The sequence below is a fragment of the Phoca vitulina genome, unplaced genomic scaffold, assembly GCF_004348235.1.
Source record: "Phoca vitulina isolate PV1807 unplaced genomic scaffold, GSC_HSeal_1.0 scaffold9, whole genome shotgun sequence".
NCBI classification, from domain to species: Eukaryota; Metazoa; Chordata; class Mammalia; order Carnivora; family Phocidae; genus Phoca; species Phoca vitulina.
In genome coordinates this window covers 32,004,258-32,016,770 of record NW_022589712.1, presented here as the reverse complement: position 1 = coordinate 32,016,770, position 12,513 = coordinate 32,004,258, and the positions used below count along the sequence as shown (strand labels likewise).

The 12,513-nt window shown below is 36.4% G+C and overlaps 1 protein-coding gene across 1 annotated transcript in view; it reads left to right on the top strand.

The window, feature by feature from the left end:
* Positions 1–12,513, top strand: part of ENPP3 (ectonucleotide pyrophosphatase/phosphodiesterase 3) — a 69,870-nt gene that overhangs the window by 51,176 nt on the left and 6,181 nt on the right. The window contains exons 19-23 of the mRNA XM_032408316.1: positions 161–212; positions 1,027–1,181; positions 7,842–7,977; positions 10,343–10,420; positions 11,049–11,181. Coding sequence (XP_032264207.1) covers positions 161–212; positions 1,027–1,181; positions 7,842–7,977; positions 10,343–10,420; positions 11,049–11,181 — 554 coding nt within the window. The remainder of the gene's footprint in view (positions 1–160; positions 213–1,026; positions 1,182–7,841; positions 7,978–10,342; positions 10,421–11,048; positions 11,182–12,513) is intronic.

Here is a 12,513-nt window from a genome sequence, read left to right as displayed (position 1 = left end):
AGCAAGTGGCGGAACTGGAATTTAAACTCAAGTTAGTTTGGCTTCTTTGTTGAGTACTAAAATATTCGGGTATTACTGCAGAAATAATCCTGACCACCTTTTACATACATGTCTTAATCACTTCAACTTAACTTTCTCTTTTCCCCATGTTGTCTTGCAGAGTTCTTCTCTAGAACATGTGAATCAAATGCTAAATCTCTCTCAAGATGAAAGTAAGTCAATAGAAAACATGTCAAGTCTTTGGTGTTTAGGCCTAACAAAACACAATATTGCCTTTTTTGGGATTCTTTAAAATAAGCTCCCAGAGGCTTTTGAACATAAAGATTGTATTGCCAATATACAGGAAGAAAAAAACCCACAAAACTATTATTATTATTATTACCTATTATCTTTTAAGTATTCTCGTGTTAAACTCGCTAGGCCTGTTTCATGATTTTAAAATGGGGATACCTTCTTTATAGAGTTTTTGTGACAATTAAATGAGTTAATATATGTGTGCACTTAAAATAGTGCCTGGCACACAATAAGAGTTTAGTAAATGTCTTGGTTGGTTGATAATTTTTTTATAATCTGTTGAGTGTTACTGCATGGCATGAATACCTTGTAGGTTTTTAAACTATCAATAATTGATGTATTTTTAGAATATAATAATAGGCAAATAAAAATAAATAAATACATTAGGGCATACTTTCTTTATAAAATTGCAAAATCATTCATATGATAATTATTAAGGTAGGTCATCTTTGTTACAAAGTATGTCCTTTTGGTTTTGAGGTTGTATCTCTTCAAATATGTCCTGTGATCTGTTAGCTGCTTGGCCAAATTACTTTTCTAAACCCTAGTTTTGTAATATGTAGAATGGAAAATAACACTTGCTTCAGAGTTGTAAGAATTAGGAGGTTAAGTATGTAAAGTAATTATCAGAGTAACTGGTACATAATAAACCACCAGATGATAATTTTATGCATAGAAAGAAACATTTGCTAATTTTACCAACATTTTTATTTTATGTTATTTTCATTTTAGTAACAGCGACAGAGAAACTAAATTTGCCATTTGGTAGGCCCAGAGTTATGCAGAAGAACAAGGAACACTGTCTTCTCTATCACAGGGAATATGTCAGTGGATTTGGAAAAGCTATCAAGATGCCCATGTGGAGCTCCTACACAGTACCGAAACCAGTGAGTTCCTGTGTCCATTGAGCCATGAAGGCTGGAAAAAATTTGTAGTTCTCGAATATTCTAAGAGTTGACTTTTGATTTTCAGTAGAGATCCCAAAGGGAGTTCACTGGTCTGTGTCTTGTAAGACAATGTCCCAGGTATTTCTTAAAGGTATTTATAGGTGCTGTGTGTGTGCAAAAGAGAACATGTTGTGTTTTGCCTGGAGAAATTAAAAGGTGTTCACAGGCCAATTGGTAAGGCAGGTAGAAAAGAAGCTTTCCAAGAGAAACAACACGAAATACAGAAGCACACTATTTTGTCTATCCTACGTACGTGGTGGGTGCACCTAGAAGGTGATGCTAACTAGATTATAAAGGGCTTTATATTTATTTGATTGTTTAACAAATACTTTACCATCTGCTGTGTGTTATGTTAGGCGCAAGGAACACAACGTGATGAGAAGTAGTTCATCCCTGAAGCACTCTAATCCGTCAGGCTAGACTTCCCGGTGTAGATGTGTTACGTCACATCTCTCCAGGCTGGGGTTGAGAATCCAACTGTTGAAATTCTCTTCCTTTTTCATTGTCTGGCAATCTCTCTATCGATAAATGACCTTGGGACATTTGGCTACCAAAAGAAAGAAAATGTCAGATGTCTATCTCACACCATATACAAAATTAAATTGCTGGTGGATTTATGGACCTAAATGTGAACAGCAAATCCATATTTTCCTTTGTGTATATCTTTATGACTTTGCGATAGAGAAGGATTTCTTGGGACACAAGAACAACAACAACAAAAATACAGAGGAAATTGACTAATTTGACTATATTAATGTAATGGGTGACAAAAAGACAGTTATGGATGAGATAATATTTGCATTGTATATAAGAAACAAGAGATGAGTATCCAGAATGGTAATTAGGATCCAGAATAGCTAATAAATTTCTTCTACTAACCAAGAGAATGGCAAACATCTTCGTTAATAAATGGGCAATGACTATGAGCGAAGCAATTGAACCTCATTAGCAATCAGGGAAACATAAATGAAAGCAAAAATCAAAGTCTGCCAAAAATCAGTCAAAACACCCCTTCGGGGCAGGGATGGTTCTATTTAATGTATCCCAGCACAATAGAGCTGCCCAGTAAATGTTACCTGAATGAATGCATTGGCTAAATTAATCCCAACCATTATTTTAAAAGACTTAAGGAGAAAGCGGTACTTTCAACTAGAAGAGTAAATAAACAATCAGGAAGCTGTTCTTGTCAAGATAATCTTGATGTCTTAGATCCAAAGACTCTGATGATAAACCTCCACCTATTACTGTTCTTGCTAAGAGTATAGATACTCCACTTTTTATGGCCAGGAAGTGATTGATTGTATCTGGTTTATTTACTCTTCTTGTTCCAATTCAAGATTTCTGGAGAAAAATAAGCATATTTTCCCACTATTAATTGAAGCTTTGTGTGTTCTGAGCACCAACTCTGCTGCTGACAATGGTTTAATTGTGGCCCGTGGTAGGAGAGCATTGATGTTGTTTCCCAGTGTGGGCAAATCTTTTACCAGCTGTTACCTGAGTTCATGTGTATGGTTAATGACAACATCACTTTCCTATTATGCAAAATGTCCAGTCTGTGACTTTCTTCAACACACTGTAGAACAACAATGTGAAGTTATTTATTCCTTTAAATAATTCCTATTTGTTTGTGGTTTTGAGAAGGGCAGTATATTCAAGGCCAGTCTTAGCATTGAATTCTCTATTTTGAAAAGTCCAGGTATCAGGGATTGTGTGGAGTTGAGGGGAATATTTATGTTTTTAATACTTTCCCCTTCTGTCTTGCATTCCTGAATTTATATGAGCTTTAGCAGAAACCAGAAGCAGAGAGATTTTAAGTGGGCTCAGACCAGGAGTTTAGTACAATTCTTTTTTGTTATTGTTTTAAAACTAGCTTCTTTGTTACCAAAAGTTCCTGTCCTTTCACTGATCCCACAGAACTACTTGTGTATTTCTCCCTCCATGTGACAGGATGGAATTCTAGCAATTTTCTGCTTTCTAATTCAGAAATTACTCTGTTAGTATGTTGTGGTTCAAGAAAATTACATACAAGGATGTTTTGAGATTCACATAAAAATGCTGTAAAATCAGCCCTGTGTTTGAAAAATCAGACTTTAAATAAGCACTTTTTGGAGCATGGGCCCAATTGGCTTGTGCCTTTAAGTTTTATGGAGCTTTTGTTTTTCTGTGGTTTTGGTGGGTTTTCTAATTTTTGTTGTTGTTATTGTTATCTCAGAAGAGTTCTGGAAAAGGAGCTGTGATTTGAAATCGTGCTCCTGCAACAACAGCTTCAGAACTATTAGGGTTGATTAGACTGTATATGGGTTTCGCTTCTGGGCCCATCGAGTAGGACGACGTGAGCTGCTTTTTCTGTTGCTGGGTGAAAAATTGAAATTAAGAGCAAAAATTGCGATTATGTTTTAGAATATATACCTTATAAATTTAATGTAAATCAAAATACTTTTTCAGAGAAGAAAATCTAGCGCACTTCAAGAATGTTTCCCTCTCTCTCGATCTATATGTGTATATACGTCCCATATCATTGGATTTTTGAATAGCCTTTTTTTGTTTCGAAAGCTTATTAGCGCTAACACTATAAATTATGGCCCAATCATGTTTAATGATTCTTTAAAAAACTAGGAACATCATTATGTATTGGAAACGTTTTTTTGGAACTATAAGAAATATTTTTCCCTATAGAAAAAAACCACGTCCAGAAAAATAATAATTTTAAAAATATATAGTGATTATCCTTACCATAAGATCAGATGGTAACAATCCAATCTTCAAATAAATAAGTTTAGCTTTTATGTTCAGCCTACAGGTAAAGAGAGTCTATAACTTCAATAAAAATAATTTTATCCACTGTTCAAGTTTTATTTTAACCCCATGCCAGACTAGAAATGAAAGCATCTTGCTTTCCTGTCTATGCTCATCATCTACCTCTCTTGAAGAGTTTTGAGAGCTAGGGAGTTCAGATTTTATCTGAGTGTCTGAGTTCTATTTATTGTTTTCCTGACTTTCTATCCCCTGGCTTAAAAAACTCTAAAGAACTCTGAAGAGCTAGTAGGGTTGAAGCTGTTTCTATGTGTGGAGGTGGGGGGATGGTTCGCTGTGCCTTTTCTCAGGAGCCCAGGACTCAGAAGTGACGTGATCACACCTCCCCTCCATCCTTCTAGAGGGCTGCCTATTGCATAATCTCCCCTTTCTAAAGAAGGCCACATCCTGTCTTTCCTTGTCTCGATGCACTTATATTAGGGGTTCAAGTTTGGTATGTAAGAAGCAAGATTTTCAGTAAACAAAAAAAAAGCATAACTTTTTTTTAGCACTTTCTGGCTAAAGCCATCCTGATCCATGTCCCCCAACTCCAAGTCTATACTACTTTGAGAAAATAGTAAACATTTTTGCCTGTTATGTGAGTATAACTTCTATAGCTGCGGCCTCATGAAAAATTACAATATACTTCCTTCCTTAACATTTTTATAATTTTTAACATTTATTTACTTTTAAAAGATTTTATTTATTTATTTTTCAGAGAGAGAGAGAGAGAACAAGCAGGGGGAGTGGCAGGCAGAGGGAGAAGCAGGCTCCCCGCTGAGCGAGGAGCCCGACTCAGGACTTGATCCCAGGACCCTGGGATCATGACCTGAGCCGAAGGCAGACGCTCAACCCACTGAACCACCCAGGTGTCCCCATTTTTATAATTTTAACTGTTGAGTATAGGCATTTCATCTTCCTTCCATTACAGAAAATACATCCATGGCTATATTTATGTATTGTACATTTCTTCAAGTAAAATGTACAAAACGTGATGTTTTAGAGTAAAATGATAAAGACGTGTGGTAGGAAACATGAACTCACGAGATTCTGGCTGTCTATGGGGCTGATAATCAATATTGTTGGTTCTCCCGTTTTATGACATCTTTACATGCCCCTTTATGTCAAATGAAGAACCTGGTTATTCAGAACTGTTTGCTCTGGTGTGTTTCTGAAAGGATATAAACAAATGTTTTTAGCTCTCCGGTGTCTGCCATGAGGAGAGTGGAATGAATGGTGAGAGCTAATCCACTGCCTCTAACACAAATATCTTCATATTTCTTGATTTATTTTTTGGTTTGGCGAGTTCTATCACTCAGGAACTTCCTGAGAAAGGAAGAAGGAAAGGTATATTTTTGAGACTTTATGTATCTTAAAAGATTCTTATTCCATCTATACACTTACTTGATGGTTTAGCTTTAGAATTTTAGAGATAATTTTTCTTCAAACTAATAGGATATAAAGTTTCCTGCACTGATGCTCTAATGTTTTTTATATGTTCCCTAATTTTTTTTCCATCTTTTGTCTTTAATTTTACTTTTTCGGAGATATTTGCAACTTCATCTTATAAATCTTATTGAATATTTTATTTCTGTTGTCATATTCTTTTTTAAATCCCAGGAGCTCTTTCTGCTTTTCTACTGCTTTCTCTTCTTCCTATATGGATAACATATATACTCTCATCTTGAGCAAGTTTTCTTCTCTCTCTGCATTGTCTCTTTTTTAGCTTGGTTCCTCCTCTACCCCGAGAAAATGTTTGGTGATCTTTGGTTTTAATTTTATATGTTAAAGGACAGTCACTAAGCTGTGTGGCTGGGGGCTGGGCAGCTGGTGGACTTCACTATAGGTTGATCAGGATAAGAACCAGCCATTTTGTTGGGGATTCCTAATTGTAAGCATCTAGTTTTCCTTTTGGCTGCTTTGTATCCCAAAGAAAGGACACTTTTAATCTAATAATTATACACCCAGCATATAAAATTGGGCAGCCTTCATGTGAGCAGTGAGACTGGGGGGAGTCTTACCATTCATATATGGATTTTTATTTAATCCCATTGCTTTCAATATGATGCACCTGCTGTCTGGCCTTTGTGTCCTTCAGTCTGAACATTCCTCCAGTTCAACCTCTCCAGTGAGTAAACTTTCTATCTAGCCTCTTTTACAGACTTTCAACCTGTCCTCTTCTTTCTGGCCCTATGTACATTACCCGTCCTTAGGAGACTCCAAGTTCTACCCTTGGGTTTTGGAATCCACTTCTTTGTGCTTTTCCCAATCATGGCTTTGGGTTGTCAGTATATACTGGTCTACTAAGCCATGTCACAATAGTAAACAGATGTTGATCTGATCTCCAGCTTCTGAAAATTTCTTATTATCCATTATGTGCTTTCACCATTAATGTTCTTTTAATGGGATTTTGGAAGGGAGCAGAGATAAATGTGTCCAATCTAGTTGAGGAGTCTATTCAACTTCTTTATAGTGTTTTCCAACTGGAGTGTTGTAGTCTGTTGGGGAGTACCTTCTCTGGTTGGCTTTCCTTAGACTTCACTCATCTTCATCTCCTACCTATTCTATACCTCATCATGGTACTCTCCTGCCTATGAATATAGTGCACAGCGTTTTTTGCCTTTTCCTTTGTGAATTGATCTTCTACATTTTATTTTCCTCCAGCTTTATTGAGATATAATTGGCATAAAACATTATATAAGCTTAAAGTGTACAGTGTGATGATTTCATACATGTATATATTATAAAATGATCACTACATACATTTTGGACACCACAGCTAATTTTCGCTTTTAGCACAATGCAGTGAATGGGGAAGGACATTGTAATTTAATTTAACCTTCTTTTTTTGTTGTTAAGAAATATATACATTGTGGGCAGTAGTGGTATATGAATCAAAATCTGAAAAAAATGAAATGAATGGCAAATTACTGACTCATGATTATATGCTAATTGAAATATAATGATGATTTAATACTGTATTACCTTAAACACTTGGGTTAGGCAGCATATTTATAAGATGCCTGCTAGTGGATAAGTTATTGTATTAGTCTTTAAATAGCCACTGGGTGGCTCAGTCGGTGAAGCATCTGCCTTCGGCTCGGGTCATGATTCCGGGCTCCTGAAATTGAGCCCCACTTCGGGCTCTCTGCTCAGCAGGGAGTCTGCTTTTCCCTCTGCCTCTGCCGCTCCACCTGTTTGTGCTCTCTCTCTCTCAAATAAATAAAATCTTTAAATAAATAAATCAAAGTTACAAAGAAAATTGCAAAAAAAATATTCCTATATTACATGATAAATGAAGCACAGCTACCAATTTTCTTAAGTCCCCAAGTAAGTCCAGGCAACTGTAGCTTCTTTGAATTAATCTCAGATTGCCCAACTGAAGAGTAATATCCTTAGTTTGTATGTGTATTTTTAAAATGAAATGTTTTTATTTTATTTTCAATATTTACTTATAAATACACCATATATATATCCACCTAAAAGTTAGATCCTAAAAAGAATTTTGTTTTTTAGTAGTAGCTCCCGTTCTTTGTTGGCTCTCAATTCACTTTTATTCTGCAAATATTCCTTTCCAAGATGTATTTGATTTGCCCTCCGAGTGTCCCTAACCAGAAGGGAACCACAGAAAAAAACATTGCTGAAGACATCCATTTCCATTGCTTGCGTAGACCTGATTCACTAAGAAAATAGGAAAAGGTTAAATGAAAAACATTCTAGGGAAGTTACAAACCATATAAGGTGATGGGTTTAGCCACAACTGTGGGTGTAACTTTTTTTTTTTCCTCTTTTTCTTTCTTTCAACAGGGAGACACATCGCCTCTTCCTCCCACTGTCCCAGACTGTCTACGGGCTGATGTCAGGGTTGCTCCTTCTGAAAGCCAAAAGTGTTCCTTTTATTTAGCAGACGAGGATATCACCCACGGCTTCCTCTATCCTCCTGGTTAGTAGAACTGTTTTTTAGGGCAGCGACTTAGAAAGCCCTCATCAGCTGGATGTGGGCATGTGCCTTAAACATGCGCTCCCTGCCGAAACTACCTGCTTGGGCCGGACTAGCTGCCCAGGAGGCTTCAGATGCTGTGGGCTGACTTGAAGCAGCACAACCGCTATAATAAAGACTAATAAATTTTGCAGTGCAAACCAAACATCAGCGCTAATCTGGCCCAGATGTTCAGAGAGTTCGGCAGGTTTAAGTTTAATTTTAAAACTGAAGATTCCTTGGAGAGGGACGCAAAGAGTCCAGAAAAACATTTTTGTTTCTGGCTGCCACCCAAGCGAGGGCCTGCACGGAGCACGCAGCTGTGCTCGTGGCGAGGAGTCAGGCTGGAATTTGGGCCTGTCGCACACAGCGCATGCTCACGCCCAACCATGTCACACCGTGGGTGAAGCCACTGAATGAACTTTACGCTTTTTTGTTTGTTGGTTTTCAGGGTTTTTTGTTTGTTTGTTTGTTTGTTTGTTTTTTAGAAAGCATCTCTCTTGAGAACATGCAAAAGCCAGGGTCATTTTTCTAAACTCAAATCTCTTCTCTATTCAGCAGGAAATGTCATTTTTATTAACTCACTCATGAGATTTTCAAAAATTTCAGTTTCTGGGAATGGGTTTGCTCCTGATATTTGGCTTCATTTTTCTGGAAGCCATGACCTAAAGAGGTCAATTTAGAGATTTATAATTTAGGGGTTCTTAAGAGTGGGGTAAAAAAATCCTTCATGAGAACAAGTAGCACATCAATGCAAATGCTAGGATGAACCTTAAGTAGTTGCAATATTTTATTAATAATTTTTAATTGATGTATAAAATTGTATCTGTTGAGCCGTAAGGCATTGGTTGATATATAAATGCCTCGACAAGGAAATGAAATTAATAACTAAACAACTTGTCTCAAAAAATCTTACGGATGAAATGAAACTCTTTGCTAACTCTCCACTATTTTGTTAGAAATTCCATTATAAGCTCATCTTATTTTTCTCTGAAAAGGAGGTAAGACTATATGGTTTGCTATCCCAACTTTCAGGGCTTAATTTAAAAAGTGGAAAAAGCTTCTAAGGGTTCTGAGGACTGTGAATAACATGTGAAATTTTAAGGAAAAACAAACCCCAACAACTTGTTTTTCCTTGCTTTTTGGCGCCCATCCATTGGCCTTTCACTTAAATATTAGCATACCCAAGTATAGTTTAAATATAAAAACCATTATAATAAACATTTATAAGCTTGTAGCTTTTTTTTTTAAAGATTTTTTATTTATTTATTTGAGAGAGAGAATGAGATAGAGAGAGAGAGCACGAGCAGGGGGAGGGTCAGAGGGAGAAGCAGACTCCCCACTGAGCAGGGAGCCCGATGCGGGGCTTGATCCCGGGACTCCAGGATCATGACCTGAGCCAAAGGCAGTCACTTAACCAACTGAGCCACCCAGGCGCCCCGGGCTTGTAGCTTTTTTAATCCTCATGATACTTCCATGATAATAGATGTCATGAGACAATGAAGCACAGAGGGACAGAGCACTTTGCTCCAGCACTCACTGTGCTAGACAGCACATCCAGGAGTCCTCCAAACCAATCGTATGTGGTGTCGTCAGCAGTCTTTATCGAGTTAAAACTCACTTTCTTAGGGCAATTTGATTTTGGAAGAGTTATTTATAGCAGCATTATTATTTTGTGCACATTCAATAACTATGCATGCATACTGGTACAGTGCTTGTTTTCTAGGGCTATTATAACAGATTACCACAAACCTGGTGGCTTAAAACAATAGAAATGTATTTTTTCACAGATGTAGAGACCAGAAGTCCAAAATCAAGATGTTGGCTGGGCCATGCTCCCTTTGAAGGAGAGAATCTAGGGGAGAATCCTTCTTTACCTCTTCCAGCTTCTGGGGGCTCCAGGCATCGCTTGGTTTATGGCTACATCACTCCAACCTTTGCCTATGTCTTCACAGTGACTTCTTGCCTGAATCTCTCCTTTCCTGAACCTCCTCTCTCTTTTTTTATAAGAACACCAGCCTACTCTAAATCCAGGATAATCTCATCTTGAGATCCTTAACTCAATTATATCTGCAAAGACCCAATTTTCCTTTATATCACATTCGCAGGTACAGGGGGTTTAGGACTTGGACATATCTTTTTCAGGGTCACCATTCAACCTACAGGTATCAAATGCATAAAGCTGTCAGGATTGTTGATGACCTCTACTGGAGAGTACTCAGTATCCCTGCGTTTTGACTGCTAATAAATTTTCATTAGTATGTAGTACTATGTAGTATGTTATATTTTCTCTTCTGGCTAGAGTTAATCAAATCCATTTGTTTTGCAGCAAACAATAGAACTTCTGATAGTCGATATGATGCTTTAATCACAAGTAATTTGGTCCCTATGTATAAAGCATTTAAAGGTAAGTATACATTTAGATTATTAATTTAAAAATACCTAAGTGACTTTATGAACTTATAAACTAAATGCGTCTTTTTTTTTTTTTCGCAATTTGTCTCTGATACTGAGTCATTATGCTCTAATGCTTTAAATTTAGAAATAGGAAGGATCTCTGACATAGTTTTTTTTTTTTTTTAACTTACTTCAACTTTGGGTACCTTGTGACTAGAACTTCAATAATTTGTTTTTAATCCTAATTTAGTTCTAAATAGTTATTCACAAAACAAAATTTTACTGACACTTACCATAAGTAAGTGAAAGGTGTTTGTCCCTAGAATCATAATTAATAAAGCAGTATGTATGTTCTGACTGTTGTTTGAATATCACTGTCCCCAAAGCACCTCAGCATTAGGAAGGAATTTGGAAACATATTTTACTGTAATATCAAGACTGCAACTACATCAGCAAAAGGAAGTACCATCAATGTGACTATTTTTGTTACATGGGCTATTTTGCAGAGTTTACCTAATCACCACTGACAATTATCGAAGCAGAACTTGACGCTATTTAAATGTACCTCTCTATAATAGAAAATATTTCCATGTTCAATAAAGATAGATATTTTTAATGTCTTATTCTATTATTTTTAGAAATGTGGGATTACTTCCACAGTGTTCTTCTTGTGAAACATGCCATGGAAAGAAATGGAGTAAATGTGGTTAGTGGGCCAGTATTTGATTATAATTATGATGGTCATTTTGATGCTCCAAATGAAATTACAGGGTAAGTAATTTGAAAACAAATAGACTTTTTGATTTAGCAATAGGGTATCATGAGGGGAAACCTCAGTACTCTAAATAAAAGCTTAATATTCTAAATATCACACAATATATTTATGTTGCAAAAATTTCATATGGCAAAAATTTAAACTAATGGGCAAAGAAAAAATGTTGAGGAAAAGTTCGGCAAAATTTTTATTTAGAAAATTTCTAAACAAATGGGCACAGGGAAAATGTGATTTTGTAAAAGTTAAAGAGATAAGACTCACTGTACTATCAGTAAATATAGAGCCAGTCCAGCAATTAATTTAAAAAAATCAAGCAGTGATGATTTACAATATTGTCCAATAGTGGATGATTCATAAAATATCTCCCAGGAGAGGGTAGAGGCTTCCTCTAGAAAACCAGTCCTATTAACTTGTATATCTTTGTACTAAACCTGGTCATAATATGTTGCTAAGAATTACCTTTGAATGCAGCACACAGGAATAGAGAGTTTTAGTCTTATTCATTATTTCTCTTTATTAGCAAAGTGTATGAAGGGCCAAACTAAACAACCGTGCTATCTGAGCCTAGATTGCATAAAGCAACAGTTTCCACCTCTACCTTTTGATAGAGTAACATTTGTGACAACTCAGTGTGTGGCCTTTTTCCATTTCATTTGCCTTGTCTTTATTTTAGTGCTTATTAATCCTATATTTTACCATTTAATAATTCTAGCAAACACTTTGATAGCACTCTACCACGTGCTAAGTACTTTTCTAAACACATACACTTCATTTAGTCCACAAAACATTCCTATGTTAGATGCTGTTAGCGCCCATATAGAGATGGAGAAACTGAGGTACAGAGAGGTTAAGTATCTGGTCTATGTTCCACAGCTAATAAGTGGGAAAGCCAGGATACAAACCCTCTGAGTTCATGTAGAAATCCTAAGATCACAGTCCTATCACTGCTTATAGCAGTCATATTTCTTTTACTGGGCTCGTCATAATAGCCTACCCTTATTTTGCACTTAAAACTTTTAAAAGCACTTTCATGTTCATTATCTAAAACTAGAGGACTGTCGTATCAGTTATATGGATTTATCCCCTTGTCCACCCTGTGAAGTTATTATGTATTATGGGAGATACACCGATAAATTAGACATGAATTTTATCAAAAGGGGCTCACAGTCTAGCCCTTCGATGGCTAGTACAATAGAAGAAGGAAGAGATAAGTGGCACAAAGAGGGACAGATAAAATTGCTTTAGGTTTTCAAAAGAGAAATATTTCTTAGTAGGGAAGGTGACATTCTAACTTGGTCTTGAAGATAAGATTTGAACTTGAATGTTTG